General features: G+C 34.8%; 1 protein-coding gene across 2 annotated transcripts in view; it reads left to right on the plus strand.

The window, feature by feature from the left end:
• LOC106710984 (netrin receptor UNC5C) overlaps positions 1-23,387 on the plus strand; it is a 90,863-nt gene that overhangs the window by 47,873 nt on the left and 19,603 nt on the right. For both annotated transcript variants that reach the window (XM_045678265.1, XM_045678264.1), the window contains exons 2-5: positions 5,065-5,155; positions 10,765-11,334; positions 17,900-18,099; positions 21,208-21,286. In XM_045678265.1, the coding sequence (XP_045534221.1) occupies positions 5,089-5,155; positions 10,765-11,334; positions 17,900-18,099; positions 21,208-21,286 (916 nt within the window). In that variant the 5' untranslated portion in view covers positions 5,065-5,088. The remainder of the gene's footprint in view (positions 1-5,064; positions 5,156-10,764; positions 11,335-17,899; positions 18,100-21,207; positions 21,287-23,387) is intronic.

Raw genomic sequence — 23,387 nt, forward strand, 5'->3', positions numbered from 1 at the left:
CACAAGTCCACCAAACGCTTACAAGTAACTTTTTTGGGGTCGTTTCCGCAGCACTAGTGCCACGGCGGAACTCGTACTCGTAAATAATGCGATATTTTAAGTTTTCCATTTTGTAAAATGAGTGACGCAAACAGAAAAAAACAGAAGAAAAAAAACAAATGAATGACGGTCATCGAACCACAAATACATGAGTCTATAGCTGTACAAATTTGAATTTGGAATTCCTTACCAAAGAGGAGAAATTCGTGATTAAAGTGGTCAGTACGAAAAACGCCAATTTCATATGTAAGGACCTAATAGGGTAAAGGCGAGATAGATGCCTCAGTGGGATAGATGCCTCATTTTCATAAAACCTAACTTCCCAAACTCGCGACTAAAAATCAATAGTATAACTAAGAGCCGCAGGTACCCTGCACCTTAGTTAGCAATGGGCCGTGGTGCGGTGAAGATGCATTTCGCTTATTTGTGGATTTATGTCCGCGGCGAACTTAACAAACACGTCAAAGTTTTAAAGGTAAGTATTTGCTGTTGTATATCTTTATAAGTAGTTATTAATTCCGTTATATTTTTTATTACGTTAATATACTGATTCATCAAGTATGCATCTAGGTGGAAATAGTAGCTCTTTTGTTTTTTACTTATTTAAAAACTACTTGGGCATCTATCCCTATCAAAAAGGATAGATGCCCTGATTTTCTGCGGTATAGGTGCCCCTAGGGGCATCTATCCCTCCATTCACCAAGTTGTACTGAATGCGCTTTGAACATATTTTTATGTTCTATTATATTTTATATGTCTTTATGTATATTTATATTTAGACTTTTTACTGATTGTAGCAGAACTATGCCACGAAAATACAAAAGAAAGGAAGGAGTCCGAGCTCGAATATGTTCTTGGACTAGAGAACAATTACAGTCAGCTTTCGAGGAATTGGACAAAATACAAATTAACTAAAAGCTCTATCCGGTTAAGTATCATTTCAGTAGAATTACAAGATGAAGATCTTTTTGTGTATTTTAATTTTTTTAAGTAAAGGCTTTTATGAATACGCGTGTTGAAACTTAATAATTAATAAGTTATAATAAGAATTTAGAATTTCTGTTTTTGTTGAACAAATGATGTTAGAAATTTATTATGATAATTTTATTTGATCTCATAATTAGAATTAAATTGTAAAGATGACAATTAAAAGGTTTTAAAAACTGCAAGATGCTTTTCATTATAAATAAAAAAGACAAAGACACAAATAAAATGTTATAAATATTATAATTTTAAAGTATGAAGGGCATGTATCCCGCGCCGCAGGCATCTATCCTTGTTAGTATTTTCATGGTGGGGCAACTATCCATACGGGAAGGCATCTATCCTCAAAAATCGAGGTCCACAAAAAGCTAAAATCTGCAAAATCTGTCATTTATAGGCCCAAAAAGACAAATCATAGTAAAAGATAAAGAATTAAACTAGCTATATTAATAAACACTATTTATATAAAATTAATATTTTTTAAATTAGGAGTATATTCCAAAAAGTGGGGCATCTATCCCGCCTTTACCCTATTAGATAAATCGGAATGTCTAGATGGATGGATGGATGTTTGAAGGTATCTCCGGAACGGCTCAACGGATCATAATGAAATTTGGCACCGATGTAGAACATAGTCTGGAATAAAACATAGGCTACTTGTTACTTTTTTTTTTAATTCCGCGCGGATGGAGTGTGACAACTATCTGTACATATAATATGGTACAAATATGTGTTCTATTTTTAAAATCTCATTTCGAGTTCTCAACAGTTTGTCATATTCCGATATTTGAAAGTATTAATTTAAAATTATATGCATGTCTATACTACGGGCTGAAACCTGTGTCATGTCTATATCCTTTCGTAGAACATTTAACATTTAAACTATTTAATATTAATTTATTGATTTACAACATATTGATAACATTAAACGGAATTTCATTCACATTTAATGTCGGAACAAACTTGCTAGAAAAATGTTTATCATTTATTTAAATAAATAAAAAAACTTTTAAATGAATTAACAATAATAATACACATTTCCTTTGAAGTTCAAGAACATAATCAACACAAGGCGTTGTAACCGTCTATAGTTCATTTGTTTAAAAAACGGTTTACGGTTCTTAGAATCAATATTACCACGAACCCGAGTCGTACATCGAGCGTAACAGTAAAGGTCATTAATACGAAGCGGGGTCGACAGAGATAGTCTCTATCCGTGTTTCGCTTAACTAATTAGATTGTCAATGAGACAGGGGTCGGCAGTAATACATAGTAAAAATCGCACCACGAATACATGTTTTTAGGCAAGGGTTTTAGTATCCTTGCAAATATGCTGTAACTTACAACAATTATAGCTTTCGCAATTGTAATTTGCTTACATTATAAGGCCTTTCGTACACAAAATAACGTTAATCGTTGAAACCAATATTATATCCATGAATTGGGAGTATCGCGTCGCGCTCCAATGATGAACGTCGATGCTAGATTCCGTCAATACAGTCATTACTTCTTAACGGGTGACGCATATTTACAAAATTACAACTGCGTTTCTGCTGATTTGCTCCGCCATCTTGAAAACAAGACTTTTCTCATGACGACGATCTCAAACAGAATCGATCACGCGAACCTGTATAGGAACCTCAATGACATTTTATTGCGTAAGTTACTTAGCGACTAAAAACGCCAGATTTCGCTAATTTATATCGCATAGTGTATGAAGGACTGATTTTTTTTTCACAAAATTAATTGCACCTCATTTCTTTATGCAGTCGTACAACTTTTAATAATGTCAAAGTTTAAACACGTAGTACAACGTATTAAACTTACTTTACTAGAAAATGCTTACGTAATATTCACTTTAGCATCACCAGGCTAACATAAACATGACAAAGCTCACCGCAGGTTGTTTACGTAAAACCTATCGCTCGACGGAAGCTGAGCTTATCTGGTATAAAACAAAGTGTCGCAACCCGGAGGTGGCTCGCAACAATGAAATGGGCCGGCGTCGTGTTGCGACCACTCCTTATCGACTCAACGCGGACAGGCTTAAGTGCTCAATGTATAAATTACACATAACTGCAACTCACTAATGAGGTTAGCTAGGCCACACAAGTCGGTAGATAACGCAATTATTTTAAGACGAATCATCTTTGTTGTTATCGAACTATTTGCGTATTATATGAGTGGCGAAAACCTACAACATGTCAAGTCTTTGTTGAATATTTAAAAAAATGAAACAATTATGCCTGGTTTACATTATGCCAGTAGAGCAGCGCTTAAAATCAGTGTTGGTATATAACTGGCATATTGGAAACACAAACAGGTGTCAGCGAGCACTTACAATCCATGCCAGTCCAGCGCTACCAACTGTACCTACTGGCAAAAAGTAAACCAGGAATAAATTTATTGTTATAGTTTTAACTAAACTATTTGTTGCAAACTCACACTTACAAATTAATAAGCTCTATTTATACAATTCTATTATTCTATGGATTGAACTGGTAACAACAAGTATCAATTAAACAATAATTTTAATCGCAATTTCCCGCTAATGAGCAACGTTGAAAGGTAAACAATCAATTTACCGTCGATTCGCTTTCAGCGTCCGATCAAAATTATTGACGGCTGAATCAAATTGTTCTTTTCGTTTTCTATAATGTATCAGAGATCGTGACCCGATGCCCGACACATCGTCGACAGGTATACGTTCTACTGACTTTGGTGCGGTGTAGGCGGCCTCTTATTTGGCAATAATTTCTCGATCATTTTAAAATCATTTCACGTTTTATTTTTTAGTACAATTGAATATTACGGAGTTTGAAGAAAGCATAGGTCAGTTTTACTTTAAATAAAAGATTTACAGTTAGTTGCCAAAATCTAGAGACAAAAGTTATTTGACGAAAATTTTGCAGTAAATAAAAATTGCAAGCGATTATCTGAATAGCCGTTACTTTTAATACGTTTCTCTTGAAATCAACCAAAACGTTAACATATAAATCATGTACAATAAACATCTGCCGCAAGGTATTAGTTCCGAACCCAATAATTTCACACGACGGACCATAAAAGTGGTTTTACAACATTTCTCGACCAAACCCACAATCCTGTTATTTGGTTTTTACACAAAAATCTCTTCGAAAAGGGACCAATTAGTTACGCTCTGATGCCAAACATAAATTCCAACCACTGTCCTTAAAACGTCGAAGTTAAACTCGCTTTAAACAGGTAGACATAGATCAAATAAAAAAAACTTAGGTAAAAACAAAAGCAAATCGAACACAAAAGGATTAAGCTTTTATAGGTAACCTTATGAATATAGACAATTCACACTCAACAAAATAATAAGGTTAAAAAATGGTGAAAAAAAAATAAAATCACGTAGATGCCATTTGCAAATGTTTTTCTTGTATGATTTCTAAATTAAAGTAAACCGCCATTAGTTATAATATCAACTTTGTAGATAAACTAAACAAACTTCGTTAAAATTTACTTCGAATAATGGTTACACCATAACACGTTTGGGTTACAAATGTTATGTTTTATCTTTTGGAATCGTTTACTGTTACAAACATAGAAAACATATAAACCGCATCTTGTTAACATTATTTGAATATAAAATTCTATCTTTTAAAGCGGTTTTCTGAGTCCAAAATCCCATTTAAAAAACAATGTTATTATTATTATTTATTTATTTATTTACAATACAATAATAACCTAAAATAGAACTATGTCCCACAAAGTTATCTTTGCTATGTCAAAGATAATGACGGGGATGACGATACGTTTTATACAGAAATTTTTGTCTCAAAAACTCACAGTTAGTTTTTAAGCTATAATATTTGTGTCTGTTTAGAACGTCCGTAACATTTTTAATTAATCTCTGACAAGTATAAATGATCGATTAAAGAATAATTCTACTCGCATATCTGTATCTATTAGTATTAGTTCCCATTAAACGGCTTTAAATCTACAAGCGTACACTCAAGGAACTGAACAAACAATGTGGAGTTTTACAGAGTCAAATATGGTTTATTGTTTTAGGTGATGCGAGGTCGCGCGTGAAGCATGGCGCGGGCAGGGACCGTGTGTCTCGTCCTATGGCTGCTCGCCGTCGTCACCGATGGTAAACAAGGTCAGTATTACAATAACACAGAATAATACGTCCAAAGATTGAAAACAAGGAAAACAAGGAAATCATTTAAGTTATTGAACAGAAGAGAACCCAAATAATTTTGTATACGCTGAACTTTCATTCGAGCACATAGTGAAATGGCTCATCGTAGGTTTCTGAGACTTAAATCGAATGACGGTATGTTATGAAAAAATATTTCGGTCTCAGAATCCCAAGGTTAGTGATCTAGTTTTATTATACTTAATTAACAATAACTTGAATAACTCTACTACGAACATTTATGATTGCAAAACGTAAAAAACTACATTTTGACTCATAAAGAATTTTAAAATAAACATTGTAAGTAAGTACTTCATTAAGAAAATATGAATAACCAATGACAAGCTACCCACTTATGAAAGCGTTAAGAAAGATAATAGTAGCTAAAAAAATTTAACGCAAGGCTCTTGAATATAACCGAAAAACTTTGAGAGGGTGATAAAAAGCTTGAAAGATAACGCCAAAAATTCACTAAAAAAGACTCTCTTCACCTCTCCGATCAGATAACTGAAGGTAGGGCAAAAAATAACTGACATCTGCACTGAGTTACCGTTAAATCTGCTTTTACCGCAAAAAATGTTACGTAATTATTTTTTAAAATCACTCCCAGCTATAGCTATAGAAATCAGATAGACATACCGTCATACAGCGTGTCATTTATCGCTATGTGTCGACGCTTTTCACATGTCTGAAATATTATGTAAGCTTTAAAAATCCCATATTACTGAACATATTTGGTTTTATAGTATTGTTATAGAAAGATGAGTTTAATTTTTGTAAATTTTTTTATAAACACAAATTAACAAAAAAATGTGTGATTGTTTAAAAATTAAATAAATATAATATACAAATTCGTAATAAAAATAAAATTACTGAATCAAAAAGAAATTGTACAAAAAAAAAGATATTCTAAGTTGTTTTCGAAAATGTTTAAAAGATAAAGCGAAGACGTTAATTATCACTTTTTTCTCTGCTGGATCTCTGAAAAAAATTAGAGATATAAAATAAGGCAAAGAAGGACTCGCAAAAAAACACTCCTTCGTGACGAACCAAGAGCCACTTCCGAACACGACAATCCCATTAAAAGTTTTATCCATAGAAATTGTATTATGTAGTCAACAGATAGCTTTTATTAACAAAATTATGAACTTAGTTGTATAAAAACTTGCTTTTTATTCTTTTACGTAGTGACTTTTGTAGTTTGAAGAATATATTCAACAATTCTTTAAAGTTTAAACTTTTCAAATTCGCATTTTGGTTTACTTCCCATCCCAAAGATCTAACCTGATGGTCAAGGACAAATTCCAAATACAAAAGAGTTTTAAATTACATTTGTATTGCAAATAAATTGAATATCAATGAAACCCGATGCACCAGCACGACACACAGCAGCTGCTCGCAATGAAACAGAAAATAATAGCGGGAGAGTCCCCGGAGATGCCATTATAACTCCACTAACAAAGGGATTATCTTGTTTGGGAACCTCTTGACTGGCACTCGACGACTCTTTGTATGTATCGTGTTACATTTCCAACGTAAAGGTAAAGGCTATTCAAGCAGTTTTTGTGGGTGTGGTCCGCCTTTGTGTTTTTTCTCGCACAGGGGTGAGAATTTGTCGGCGCGACTGTTCAAAGAATAGTTTAATGCGATTCTAGATTGGTCTGCTTGCACCTTTTTTTCTGCCACTAACGGACTGTTAAAAGCGTTTAAAAAAATAATTAGCTCCCTTAAGGGTATAGTAATAATAAAAAAGTTGGTCAAACGAAAAATTTAAATGCAGTTTACGTTTTCTGTAGCAACTTAAATTAGTTGAGGGAAAAACTTTAGAGTTATAAATCAAGATTAACCTTTTTGGCTATTACGTGACCACAACTGTACTACAAAAAACTATCAGAAAAGCGATATGTAAGGAAATATATTACATTTTTACTGCCACATTGTAGAAATACACGACATTTATAGACAACAAATTGTAGTATTGTTTAGTAACTTTCGACATTCAATGAGTGGAGTCGGCCTGCGCGGGCAATGAGTCACGTCGGGACAGCGGCCGTATATCAAAATGGTAGTCATCATTTTAAGCCCCTCTAACATTTGATTTAGTTTAGGAAACGTCGCAGGCAAATCATCCCGCCCACGGAACCGTTAACTACTCCCAGTGCATCTTTTTATGTCTCCCTCCGCGTTAAGTGCATTTACGAGTAAACTACATCAAGTGAAGCGACTGCGCCACGCCTCTTTATTTTATTACGTCCCGACTCAAATATATTGAAACACATCATCCTTGATTTATTGCATCTCTCACAAACTGATAATAAAAGCATAATGCACTACTATGTTGAAACTTTTCGTCACACAACATAATACAAAAAGGGTAAAATTTGTTGTAATAGATGCAATTTGTTCAGAAAAACATAAAAAATAAAATTGTTACATTATTTCAGTCACAAATACAATTTTATTTTAACATACTAACCACCGTTAAGAAGACGATATAAATTTTCGGATAACGAATTCACTGAGAAATAAAGCTCTTTAAACGTGCATGAGTGAAGCTACGAATGCTCGAAGCACTCAAAATGCAGACCGGACAGAGTTTAATGTCCGATATCTACATCCATTACACTCTCTGCATTTTATTCGATCCGTATTAGGTTCGAGTGGCACTTATATAGGTACTATGCATTATTAGTTGCATGTGTTATACTTTAGTGATAAACTGGTGTGTGGCACGCTCGTTAAATAGACCTTTTAGTATTGACTTTTACTTCAGCTGTATCTAGTAATTGGGGCTATTAATACTTATTCTGGTTATTTCTTGGTTGTTAAATCCGTTGGTTAGTTCTATATGCAAATTAGTGGTGTTGTATCAACTTATACATGCGATAATTCTTAACGTAATCAAATTGTAAAAGTTGATATTAACATAGTTAACGAACTTATGTTTGTAATAAATAATTCACATTAATTGCAAAACGATGTAGTGACTGCTGTTAGAAGTAGGATTAAATGTTTTCTGCTTTGATTTCGAAAAATCAAATTTCGAACTAAAAGAATCTGTTAAACAAATGAAGCTCATTTAAAACCGATATAATGTCTATTTAAAAAAAAAAGACTTAAATTACCTGATCCATTTATAGACATCTATTATGAAGCAAACAATGCAAATTTAAAGATCATTTATTATCCGCTGGCTGTACATTCCGCCGCCACAGTGAGCCGGGCGTTGATTAAGTATTTCCCATCAATAAGGACCTTCTCTATCGTGACTTGTATCGATCGGGACCTTAATTACCGGAATGCCGGACAAAATGTCGGCGTCTTTGAACCGCTCGGCGACTACGACGGCGACGGGGCGGCGACGCCAATTCAATGAGTTTTCGGTTTGTTTTTAGATCTCGTTAGTAGTCGCCTCAAGAATTCGAACATTCATCAGTACAAACATATTTCACTTCGTGCCGCGGTGATGTGGCATTTCTCCATTTGCATTCTCTGATTTCCTCAGCCTGTCGGATCTGAAATGGTATTTTAAAAATAAGAAAATAATCTATTTAATAGACCAGTTTGTCGACTGTTGGAATTCTCTGGATGATTTGACAGACTTTCACTTTAGACATTACCATGATTAGTGAACATAGGGCCCTTAATATTGGTAATACATATAAATAATTCAAATCATTGAACATGTATGATTCAAAGAAGTCCGCAGACTGTCTAGGAGCGGGAGCCGGCAGTCGGGACACTCGGGGCACTGACATTTATTTACATTTTACAATCGCATCGTGACGTCCGTCCGCTAGTTTTCGTTGCGCTTCTTGTAATAGCGCATAATGTATTCTCATAACTTCAATTTATGCATTCGACTTTAGATCTTAGATAAGTCCGAGACGAGATATAATAGGGTGCACGTAGCCGACTTTCGACTAACAAGCCGTTTTGAAGAGCGTACACGGGATTTCGTCACTTGCCAAGATAACACTCGAAACTGTTGAAAAGAAACGTGAGTACTTCAATCACTTAAAATCTTTAAAATGGTCGCTGATTGAAACTAAAAATATAATTGGTATACGAATGAATCTATATACTCGAATTGTATAATATAAATGAAGTTTACGTCGATAGTCGATGAAGAAATAAACAAATCGAATAACTTACTGAACTTATACTGACGGACTAGATTACGGTGGATATTGAAATACTGGTTATAAATCAAATTGAAGTGTTAAAAACCAATTAAAACTGACGCCTCTCGATACGATAAAGTGATTACACAATTCAAACGATAATACGTATTCGACACGGGATAAACATGACTTTATCAAACGTCTGCTCAGAACGCCGGTGATTCAGGAATTTATTTATAATTGATTTTACCTGTGTCAGAATAACAAGTGACACGGACCTTGTTCCTGTGTTATTGATTGAAGTCATAATAGAATAAATCTTCTCACTTGATGCTTGTTTGTTTTCTAAATATCAAAATGGAACTCGCATAAGTCTTGGCAGTTAAGCTTGTAGACATTTTATCAGCCACATCCGGTCGTAATGTATGAGCGTTTGTGGCAAACTTCGTGAACTTTCGGTTATATGATTAGTTTAGGTATATTGACTTTTACTAGAATTTACCAGTACCTTTCTTTAAAATAATCAAATCAAGATTACCGATGTCTCAATAGTTTTGACCTTCTAAATACTGCAATAAAACTTATTTGATATTTAAAATTTATTATACTATATATATTTTATATCTACGTATATGTCTTTTACATTCTATTGCAACATATTAATTTATATACTCAAATATTTTAGCTAGTAAAATATATTACAGCAACGATAACAAACAGCAACTGAGTTTAAAGCGTACTCTCCACTCGTCATCGATTTCTCTAAAAGTCCGCACCTGGTTTGACGCTTCACTCACGCCTATTTACACGCAAAACATAGATATTTGGATATCGTATACCCTACTTTATCAACTCCCCTTCCTGCTAAGCGAAATTGGAACGAAACTTTTTGGTGCTAAGATAAAGTTTTCATTGGGGTTTAATTTTACAGCACCCTCTGCGGAATTTCGCTCAGGAATTGTTATCAGAACATCAGTGTATGTTACTTTTCCAACGGCGTTGACAGTAATACCTCTAGCATTGTATTATTATTCGTAGCAAGGAATAGCACGAAAATAAGCCGCGACTCGCACGAAGCGAGGATAACTTAATTAGTTTCACTTCCGTTCTATGTGTTTCTATTTCCGTTTCGTAGGGAACGAGAGCTATTTCCTTCAGGAATCTATTTTTCCTTAATAAGAATTGTTTTCAAGTGCGGTTTTCCCCATCCCGCGGTTACAGATGGTGCGTAAACAATTTTAAAATGCTTACATTCTTTCTGCCATGTGCGGTACGTTTATTGTTGTTGTTAATTATCCATGCTCTAGACTTCCGTTAAGTTTAATTAAAAAACCAATTCAACATTGGAACCGCCATAATTTAGTGTCATTTGGATAACCGTGTTTTATAAATAGTATGGAAACAAATGGTTATTCGTAAAATAAATATAGTATTACTTTGTTACAGAAGTGTCAAGTTCAACAGAGGCCGAGCACATCACAGCCGCCCCCACTCCGCCAATACCATTGCGACCTGAGTATGCTCACCCCGCGGGAGCCGAGGCCTTAGATCCTTACAACTCAGAGAACAATCACCCAGCTCCTAATCACAGAGACTATTTAGAAGAGGATTACGATCACGAATCCCACAAGGAAGACGATCATGACAGTAGAGATGACGCGGACGAGCTGCCGTCGCTCTCGGGCGATCATTTGCTACAAAGTTCAACAGACGATCTTCCAATATTTCTATTAGAGCCGCAACACGCGTTTGTAGTTCGGAATAAACCGGCCATGTTGAGATGCCGCGCCGCCAACGCACTGCAAGTCTACTTCAAGTGTAACGACGTGCGCTCCGTGGCCAGCACTCAATTCGAATTTGTCGATCCTCAAAGTGGCGTCAGAATTGTCGAAGCGGAATGCAACGTCACCAGAGACCAAGTCGAGGAGTATTTCAGTGAGGAGTTCTCTTGCACCTGCTTCGCTTGGAGCAGCAGAGGAGATATACGGAGTCAACCCGCCATTGTTAAACTTGCATGTGAGTATTGAACCAGAGCAAACATTTATTTAAAACGTTCAAACTTTTATCGTATCGATAAATCAAACTTGTTCGCTTCTACGTTTAGAAATGTAAATATATTTTATTTTATGTTACCTCTTCGGTGTGATACAAATATACACAAACATCCGAGTAATAAAAAGGTCGATCAACTGTCATTATGTAACGAAACTGTTTTAAAACTCCCTATATCCGCTTCAAATTGGGTGCCGAGCAACATTTCATCAAAAGTCATAATTTGAGTGAGCTTCCGTTGATAATTATAGACTAACCCAGTTGTACCGGCCGTTTCTATCCATTCCAATTCGTAGACAAATATTTCTTTAAAACTCACCACCTATAAGAAAATAAAACATAGGACAATATAACTTACAGTTTAACATTTTGCTATTAGTTGACTATAATAATTAAAACCCTTATTACGCAGTGGGACTACTTAGCGATTACTAAGACGAAGATGTAATCTTTAAAAATTTTAAAAACTGTTGTAGAAAAGAATAATAATAATTTGCAAAACATAACTGTTTCCTTAAGGCCTACCTGAGACCATAATAATTTTACATGTTGAAAATTCATGAATAAATTAAACGATATATAATTACTAATCATTATTGTGAACGTTATACAAGGCAATCCTATTAACTTTGAGTCAATTATCGATCATTTAAATATGGCAATATTTGATTTATTTTCTTACGAGACGTCAATCATTGTATGTAAATTCGAAGGTGTAACAACAAAAGATGAATTGCTTCAATACGCTACTCGACAAAATCGATTACTGAGACTCGATTAAATTCAATGTTCGCCGGAGGTAAATCTTCTGTGCATATTAAATAAATGTCGGAGAGACCGTTTGTCAGATTTATGTCGGACACTTCTTAATATACGGCGGCGATTAGCTGTTCAGTTCCACGTTCAGTAGAGCAACTCGTGCCGTATTCGATCTTGAACATTACCAAGTGTTGTTGTTTTATTATTTACACCGAATACTCTATTGATGAGGTTTTGAAGATAAAATGATTCTTGGTGTATTTGGGTTTAGAAAGATGGTTGAATAGGAAAATTTATGTGTAATTATTTTTTAAATGTGCTAAAATATAAGGTAGACAAGGTTTGATTTCTTTACCTCTGCTCTATAATATTTATTTATTGGTTTAAAATATTCTATGGAATGAAACAAAGACATTATTGTCTTTGTTTCATTTCATATAATCTATAATCTTATGATTACTTGACAGATTTATCAAAACAAACTGGATCATATGTCATTGTTAATAAGTAATTTATCTTATAACATACTAATTTTATCATCTGCTAGTTGGAATTGTATACGTATAAATACACATTTGTTCCAATGCATCTTTTTCAGACAAAAAACCTGTACAGTCGTTTAGAACATCACGTCAGGGTCACCATTAAAGACACATTTGTTCCAATGCTTTTTTACTCATATATACATCTTACTATCTAGCAGTCTAGTTCCAACTGATTGACATCTCATCTGACATGCACAGTTAGCCTGCGCAGTGGTAAAACGCCACACTTTTGGTAAAATTGTTTATCTTTGATGATATATTTACAGATGTACTTTACCATTAGTAAAAATAAATACACATCCTTTAGAGCATTCAAAGGCGGCTTTGTACAAAGACAATAAAATCCCTCGCAAGAAGTAAATTGAACGAGAATCAGAATAAACACGCGGAGTTGAAACTCATAAACGTCTAAATATACTCGAAACAGAAGCGAAAGCGAGTGAGACGTTCCCACTCCGTCCTAATTGCGCGAAGCAGCCGTGTGTAACACAAACGGTCTAAATTCTCCTTCTGACAGTTTTAATTGTTCCCTGAGAGCTTTAAATACACTCACAAGTGCCATCTATTCCGCTATTAATGAATGTACGCGTGGTATCGCAGTGTGCGTAAAAGTGTCAGTTGTAAGTCTCCCAGTCGAAGATTTAGAGCTACCCACTGCGTTTAAATTGTCCCTTAAGTTATTATCCGGGTACTTTTTAATGGATCAATGAGCACGTGTTAAATTAAGTATACATGTAAGCCATGGGGCGACGTTAAAGAAGAACTAATGTCATTTTTATGAGTACCTACAGACGTATATTTAAAATGTACCTGTCCTATTACGTATAAGTTATAGACGTGGAAATATTTCGGAAACCCTTTGCATGCTATTTAAATAAAAAATCTACGTTAGCGATTTAAAATGCGTGAACGAAAACACTGTGTAGAAAGACAGCGTTTCGCACGTTCACAAGTTGCAAGGTTCAAGCGCGGTGTGATTCCCGCCCACTTCGGTTCCGTAGATACGAATCCTATACAGGAAATGAAACGTAGTCTAGTTAATTTATTGCCCTACGCGAACTCCCCTTTATCATTCACGCTCACCAACTGCAGAATTGAAGAATTTTCCATGATTTCATACAATTCTTAGTACTTGAAAACTTTTAACTGCAGTATATCACTGTGCTCGCGACATATAACTTAGGACCTAAGATATGGTCTTCTACTCTGTCCATAAAACTGGAAAACTGATTTAGCTTGACATAGTCAATTTACTTTAGCTACTCTTGAACATCATTCTGATTTATTTTGCGCTGAGGATGACCTCTAGCGGTGAGTTTTTGAACGTCACTACATAGTTATAGATGTCTACGCCGTAGTAGGTACTCAATACTCGCTTTTCAGTGTAAAGACACTAAGTTTTCTTGAGATATTACTTGATGGGATCTGTTATAATATTATTACGGTAACTGTATGTTTTTTTCATTCAACAACTGTATCTCACTAGCGGCACTTGTCGTTTGAAAATGCTACACAAGCACACAGCTGCTGAGAGTCTAATTTATAACGTAGCATAGTGTTGTGACTTCAGGCTTAATCCTTTAATGTCGGCAGCATTATACCGCGCGCCATCTGTCCAGCATTTGCCATACTTTACAATGACAGCAACGGCAAATGTAATAACTTAATATAAATTAACACTTAAATATTGAGCACTTAGTACAAGACGTTTATTATTTACATACATACATAATAACTTTATTGTACATATTAACTTTTGTTACTCACGTGTTTTTTAATGCGAAAAAGTTATTTCAATAATTGACCTCTATCATGTTATATGTTGGCGGTAACCGAAACTGTAAAATTGCGTTATTTATAGTAAAAAGTTTTAGATGAAAATGGAAAATTATAATAGCTCCGGCTCGTACTATTTGTTATAACTATAAAAGTTCCCACTCAACGTAAACAAAAACATTTTGTTTGCACGTGACATTAGTTCGCCTTAGCAACCTTTTACTGTAGTATTTTTACATCCGCCCCCATATATCACTTGGAGCGCGTTTAGAGTAACTAATGCACCGGTTCGCGCACTGCAAAATGAACGTTTCAACTGTGAAGTGGTCTGAGCGAACGCAGCCATAAATCTGGTGAATGTTCGCTCCATTACCCGCCCGTGCCTTACTCGCGCCTCACCCGCAACCGAGATGCCCTGTGTCAGTTTTATTGTTCGCCGCTGCGGTAGCCAAGTGAATTTCGAAACATGAGGTTAGCGCTCTTGTAAAACGCATGCAGCTTTAAAGGATCGTTCGAATGCATATGCTTTCAACTTTATAAATTCAGTTATTGATTTCAGTCTCATCAGAGTAGTTTATACGCCTCAGCACCATTGAATTGTATACTAAGGTTTACTGCCACGCTCATTAACGTTGATTGGTGACTAAGGGAGTCCCTTAGCGTAGGTATATTATGTGTGAAAAATCTATATGATGTAACTGCGCTAGTAACCATGGACGACGGTAAAAATGGCAGTTTTTATTAATATCACGTTTTACTAGCTGTCGCACGCGACTTTGTCCGCGTGGCATTAAAAAAAAAAATAAGTAGCCTATGTGTTCTTCCAGACTATTTCCTACATTCGTGCCAAGTCTCATCAAGATCCGTTGAGCTGTTCCGGAGATACCTTCAAACAAATATCCATTCATCCATCTAAACATTTGCATTTATAATATTAGTAAGATTATTGCTTGAACTTTCCTTTTCACGGTAAAACTTCAGTGTATTTATTAGTTATGGATATGGTTTAAAGTAGTATTTACGAAAAAGTTTCGTTTTTTCGTTGGTCAAGAATTGTACGCGAATAAATGTTTTTTCCTTTCATGTCGCTGATATTTCTGTTTTAATAATTAATTGCTGTAACAAAGTTGAGATTTATTCGAGCACCGCGTGTTGTCGGGATATCTTTTTTCGTGTATTAACGTAAATCATAAGAGATGGCGCAGCTGCGCTGTTCTTTACGGAACCATTTCTCTTGCCTACGAAAGTATTAAGTTAAATTATGAATTCATTTCACGTTTTTTCTGAACATTTACATTAAGAAGGTAATAAATGTATGATACATTTTTATGAATGAACCGGAATTTTGAAATATCGTTGTTCCGGAATTTTTACGGAATATTTAATTTATGAATTTGGTTATTCGGTAACTGTTTTAATATAGCATAACGTTTAGAATGCCGTTTATATCTTACTAGTTTTTGCCCACGATTCCGTCCGGACGGAATTAAAAAAAAGTTCTTCCAGACTATGTTTTACATCTGTACCAAATTTCATCAAGATCTGTTGAGCCATTCCGGGGATACATTCAAACAAACATCCATCCATTCATCTAAACATTTGCATTTATAATATTAGTAAGATTAAGTTAGATTTATAAGTTTTTACTTTGCTGTAATATTAGCACCCGCATGCATCATTTTTAGTCAGTTATTAGATAATGTATGCAACGTAAGTATCGAAAATTCAATATTTTACACACTCAGTTGGATTGTAGTTTGACCAAAACGTATCAAGTAGTACTATCAAAATTACTATAACAGTTCAATTATTCCATTCCATTTATATGTGATTAGCCGATAAACGGCTAAACAGCGTTAAATTGTTTAATATAGGCAATTATAGGTAGTGGGCCGAGCGGCGAAGGACCGCTGAGCGTTGTACAAGCGACGTTGTCGTTACGATTTTTTATTAGGATTGACATGGGAAGACAGGAGACACGATGTGGTACAATTTATAAGATATTGCGGGAACTTTTTGCAATATCTAATCTGGGTAACTGTGTGAACTATTTTCGTTATCTTAATATATATAAATCTCGTGTCACAATGTTTGTCCTCAATGGACTCCTAAACCACTTAACCGATTATAATAAAATTCGCACACCATGTGCAGTTCGATCCAACTTGAGAGATAGGATAGTTTAAATCTCAAATTATAGTCGCAATTTTAATTTATTGCTAATTATTTGTCTGTTATTATTTGACAGTCACAATTATCTGTTAACTGCAAATGATTCTAACAGATGTCGATACCTTTCGACTGGGTTGAGTAAGTAATCAATAGATGGCGCTGCTATGGTAAATCTACGAACGTGTCATATAAGCTACATTTATTTTTATCTATTTTTCATACCCCAATTAAGTTGTTTTTAACTGCGCGCGGACGGAGTCGCGGGCGACAGCTATATTATAATAAAACTCAATCTAAAATACACGTGACTTTTGATATCTAAACGTATACGAATAGTTCATTAAATGAATGTTTAATCGTTAACGTTAATTGAGTCAGTAAAACTTCGGTTAATTGCTTATAAAATTCTATATACGAGTTAAAAGAATTTACAAAAACCGGTTAAGGTACTATTTGTATGATTAAGACAGAAATTTATAAATATACAAAAGTATGCCGGGAGTTCGCGTCACAATTCCCCTGTAAATCTGTTCCATAAACGATACAAATAAAAAATAATGAAAATTGATGTCAACCTAAAAAAATCATTTCGTATTACGTACATTTAAGTTCTAAAAGTACAACAATCGCGGAACACACCATATACATTTACGAATCTAATACATGTTATATTCGTAAAAAAAAAAAAACAACTTCAAAAACGCTTTCTCTTACTCTTTGCATTTGTAACCAGCTAAGTAACGAATTATGAAAGAAATTGCTCGAATAGCAGCTATTATTGAATTCATTCGCAAGGTTTCGTTTTTGACAATGTCTCGATTATTATTATTGACATGTGACTGTCACAAGATATCCGAACTGTAACCGCTTTTTATTCCTTAATTAGATTCGATATGCGGGCAATCGGCTTCTGTTACATTATTAAATCCACTGACGTCTCAATTATATTCGACGTAATATTAACGAAGATATTAATTACTTTCCCACCCACACAAATATGTGGTTGAAAGGTCGTTGGCTTGAACAGTGAGATTATGGCTCAATTTTTTCGTCTGTCGACTTATTTGCGGTAACGAGGTTTTGATTTACTTTAACTGAGGAAAATAACTACCTACAATAAAACTAAAGTTACTTAAATAAATTTTAGCTGTATCATAATTATTCGTAACACTTGAAGCTTTTGAACTGTTTTGATTGGTTAATAAAGCTTTCTAAATATTTCCTTACAAGTATGACCGATTCACAAACAAATTATTCACGTTAATTCTCTGTTACAGATATAAGAAAGCAGTTTTCAATGTCGCCGTCCCCAACATCAGTGGAAGCAGGTCTTACGGCATCGCTGCGCTGCTCCCCGCCTGAAGCAGTGCCGCCACCTCGCGTCGCCTGGCTGAAGCACGGTACGCCGCTGCAACAGGATCACAACGTGGTGATATCTGCTGAAGGAAACCTCGTTATATCTAGAGCAACATTACAGGTATGTGTGCTTATGTGAATATCCTACGGTGGCACTTGTTTGTTTTTTTAATTGTTTGGATTGGATTGAACTTTTGGATGGACCTTGGATTTTTAATGCAACGGAAGACTTATGATAATTCTTTAATTCTGACTCTAGGTTATTTACAAAATAAAATCTATAAAGCATATCCATACTTTACGATAAGAATGTAATAATATAAATTGAGATAAAAGTCACACAGCATCAAAGCGGAACGATAATTACTAAAAAGAAATAACATTTGTATGGTATAATTATAATTGACACATGACATTTAGTCTCGGTGGTAACACCCCATGCCATACGCCCTACGCCCTCACGCTATTGCGTTTTGTGAAAGGCAGCTGGTATTATGATTGATATGATATTCTATATGTTTCCCTGTCTAATGTTATTGATTAAAAAACTTAAGTTACCAAGTAGGTTATACCTCAAATCTTTTCAACGATCTGAGTCCGAAATTCAAAAAAGGAATGTAACAATATTTTCAATCGAATTACAAATCTGGCGCAATTTAAAGCCAATGTCTCAACCACGTGTCGGACACATTTTATAAGTATGCCTTAAATCTCACCCGTCTTTGTTCATAAAATTAATGGGATAATAAATCATTATAACAGTCCGATTATCATTAATGAAACCACAAGAACAAACAATTGATAACGCACTTTACAACCACGTGTAAGAATTGGGTCTTGAGAATATCGCTTTAAGCTAAGCAAAGAGTATCAATTTAAGAGCATGTTCAAGCGAAACGTGTTATTAATTCTCAAGACAAAAGGACTTTAATCCCATATCCCGGCTAATATTTTATTAGTCACTGCGTGAGTCACATCCTGTATGAGACGTGTTTCATTTGGCGACACATAATCAGAGTTTAACTAAGGGATTGTTTTAAATCAAATGATGTAATACACGTATCGCTTTCATTTCCTGGCGCCTGTTAAATTGATTAATAACTGTTGACTTGTTAATTAGAGCTGAATATAAAAATGTTTCGTGCCGCAACTTATCGTAAAATAATTCATAGGTTAATTGTCACTATCGTAAAATTCGATAAAATTACGTTTAAACATTCATGAAATTAATTTTATTTTAAGCTAAACTTAGTAATTTTATAAATGAACCAAAAAAACACGCACCAGTTACGATAAACGTAATACTTTTTCCTTGAGCCATGTGCCCTGTACAGATTTTAATTAGATTAAGGGACGTCAATCGTTGGCTCGTTACGCACAGAGGCGTAGCCATCATCGGCCACAATCGCGACATCTTGTCGTCTTGTCGCGAATTGTTTGTTTTATCTGGAACCGACTGCGACTAATTAGTCGGGCTGGACTGACGTTTATTAATTGCAGCACAAGTCACCGCGCGCTCGTCCTTTTGCGTCCTGGCTCGGGCGTACTCTTTCAAAGCTTCGCCGGACTCGTTGATAAAAGCGCAAGCTTGTGTCCAGGATTAATTTAATTCAGTACTTGTGTCTTGTTGACAACAACTCTTAGTTTAATTGACTGTTGTTTTATTTTTGTATACTATCAGTTGATCAATGATCTTAACAACAGCGGTTAAGTTTTTATTTAAAGTTTAAAAATCTTTTCAGCACTAATATTTTTCTAGTAATACTAGCTGTCGCCCGCTACTCCGTCCGCGCGCAGTTAAAAAAATCTTAATAGGGGTATAAAAAATAGATGTTGGCCGATTCTCAGACCTACTGAATATGCTCACAAAATTTCATGAGAATCGGTCGAGCCGTTTCGGAGGAGTATGGGAACGAAAACTGTGACACGAGAATTTTATATATTAGATACTATGTTAGCATTAATCTAAGAACAAGAACACCGTGCAAATGCCTACTGCAATGATATCCAAAACCACAGTATTGCGGGCTTTTCATACCATCTCCGGTTGCCGCTACACAGCGTTTGCTAATTAGCCAGTAAAGCCAGACATGGATTAATAACAGGCACTGTCATTCTCGTCTCTCCCATTGTAGCCTACTACATTATCCCTAGGCACAAAGGTGTTGGAGAGCGTTCTTAATTAAATGTAATGTTTATAATCATGAGTCGTGTGCGCAGTTTATATTAATGAACACATCCTTTGTGATTTAAAGCTACATGAATTTTACTCGTATTTTAAAGACCACCTACTTGTTGATTATAGGGAGAAAAACGCTTTGTTATTTTGAAAAGTTTACTGTAAAGAGATGTTTATTTCCAGCCTCGTTTTAGTATTATTTTGCGACGTGAATTTTATGGGTCTTGTGTATTGTTTTTTTAAGTTATTTTAATTTAGAATTTATTATTTGTATATTATAAAATTAAAATAATTAGTTGTAAGTAGCTTTATCTTAAACCGCTATTGTTGTTACGTTAATAGATTTCTAGTTATATTTAAAAGTTCTATCATTGAGCGACTAGAGTTATGGGTGAAGTGTGCAGCGGCGGCGTAGTCGTGTGGGACGAAAGTCTTTGACAACTGTTATTGATACTACGTTCCTTCATTATTGCTTATATCACACTGTCGCGAAACCTAATCTGAATCAAAGTGTATAAAAATAAATAAATAAAATAAAATAAATTTTATTTCGGACCAGTTACATCCATATAGTGTTAGTGCAAAATAAAAATAAAACAACAAAAATCAACAATAAAACAACGTATAAATCATGTATTTCAGCAGAGGAAAACTACGGTTAGAGTTTTAGAAGCTTATGTTCTTTACGTAATAGTCACGTTAAAATTGTTTTACTCAATCAAGTTTTAGAAAATACGTTTCTTCGTTGTGTTGAATAAATTTATTTTGTAATTTTAATATGTTAATCTATAACGGTTCTTATATCTATTAACACACTATTAACAAATTCTTTTTCTTTTCATTTTATCAATTAAGAAAATTGAACTTTTTGTGTAATTTCCATAAAACATGTAATAAAATTTCGTTACACGCCAACAGGTATGCCTTTGGAATTATTAACCTCATTCCGTCTACCGTTAGCGTTGAAGAATTCCAACGTGGTTTTGTTTATTATATACAAACAAATATGTGTCGTGATAATTGGCGATTACATGAGTCTTTTGTTCCCAGGACATGGCTAACTACAGTTGCGTGGCTGAAAATATCGCAGGCAAGAGAGTTTCTGAGCCGGCGCTTTTGACCGTCTATGGTGAGTTTAAAACAATAGCTTTATAAAGGATTGTAAATACTGAACAATTCTTTGCGTGTCAACTTTGTACAATGGGTTTTTTTTTATATTTGTTTTTATTTGTTTACTTCTGCGAAATGATGTTTTTCACTAAATCGGATTATGTTACGAATGCATGTATTTATATCTAAATAAAATCATTGAAAATACACACGTAAGTTCCTTTGTTAAATACGGTTTTGATAATTTTAAAGGCTAATTTTCTTCACTTGTTTTATAACTTACGTTACAAAATTAGTTGATAAAGCTCTTAGAAGGCATTAGTATCAGACTATTCCTGGTTAACCTTTGCTCGTGTTGATTGCATTTCCATTACATTAATAACTCGTAATCCTACAACAATAAATCGAATGATAACCGCAGGTAGGTTTAGACAGTTTAATGCTGCGTGCGCTAACGAGCCTTAGACATCGCTTTCATTATTTCATTTGCAATTTATTGGACGGCCGACGGGTCTCGGTGCTATTTAATGCTCATTTCACCCTCACTTGTGCATAATAACTATCTTTACTTCATAGAGATCAAAGGGCACGAGCCGATGCCTTGCAATTATATAGCAGTGCGCCGGCGCATGGGAGAGTCATTAGGGGCGCTGCGATCGCCCACGCCATCTTGGAAATATGGCGCCTCGCTAACTGATTGCAATCGCCACCTTCGACTTGGCACGGCCGAAGTTTATACTCCGCCGCTTGTTGCTATCGTTATTAATAGTCATGCGAATCAATTACTAAAATTTCGTTTAACAACATGCATATAAATACATAAAGTAACAGATTGTCAAATTATAATTTGTAGTGTTGTTACTTACATTACCTCAATTATTTGTAATGACTAAGGTAATTACTAATAATCTTACCTAATAATGTCGCCTAATATAAAATATGTGTGGTAGATGTGGTTGAGAAATGCAATTGGTCGCTTTACGATGTTAGTAACCAGAAAGTAATAAAATAGGCGAAGAAATAAAATCATTAGTGAGGCAGTGCAGCGAACAATTTTCACCGACGTGATAACAAGGATATATTGTCCAATTCGCATGTAAGCGCTACAACTGCCATAGAACAAACACAAAGGGCTCGAAGCCCTCTAATAAACGTAATTGGTCTCAGCTTGTACCCGCACTAACTGTTCCAATTAGAACCTTCGTTTCTAAAGCTGGAATTGACGAAGTATACAAACAGTTTCCCGTGCTACGTCATCCAACGCCAGTTACAGATAAACTAAAATATATTTCTGTTTTTGATGGATGTGAGAGTTTGTCCGACTGACTGTATATGATAGGATTAGAAATAATCTTATAAGGAAAAAATTTGATGTAAAAGAGAATGTGTAGTGTGTAGAGTTGAAAGAGGTATGTTTAAATGGACACGTTGAAATGATGAATAAATTTAGATTAGCAAAGGAAATATATGAGGTGAAACTGAGTTGCAGCCGTCCAGATTGATGAAATACTAAAGAAGGCGGTATAAACAGCACCAGAAATCGAAAATAAGGTATGCGTGGATATACGAATGTAGAAGCGATAGAGGTGTTTTAAACCGCGCCAAATGGAGGTCAATGGTCTTTGCTTATCCCTCTGGGTTACAGGCGTGAGATATGTTGTAGAATGCCTATAACGTAGTATATAAGTATATCTGTCAAAGGTTATTTTTCTACTGTGTTTGTTTTACAAATAACAATTGAGGTTAAAGTTTTGGCAAAACAACATTCGGTATTTGTCAATCATTATGTTTCGAATTTATACGAAAAATATAACTTTTTAGCCGACTTCAAAAAGAAGGAGGTTATCAATTCGACTGTATTTTTTTTGTGTGTTACCGCGAAACTCCGCCCCTGGTGGTCCGATTTTGATGAAAAATATTTTAATCGAAAGGAAGTGTTTGCAGATGGGTCCCATTTTTTTGTTTTTTTTTTTTAAATAACTAGAAGACTAGTAGATTTTGAATTTAGCTTCAAAATTTGTTGCGAAAATTAGGGACAATTTTGCTTTCAGCGCTTATTATTTATATTATTTCCCTCTCCAACATATCTAATTTTTCACTATCTAAAATTATTTTCTCTG

The sequence above is a fragment of the Papilio machaon genome, chromosome 6 (genome assembly GCF_912999745.1).
Source record: "Papilio machaon chromosome 6, ilPapMach1.1, whole genome shotgun sequence".
Classification (NCBI taxonomy): Eukaryota; Metazoa; Arthropoda; class Insecta; order Lepidoptera; family Papilionidae; genus Papilio; species Papilio machaon.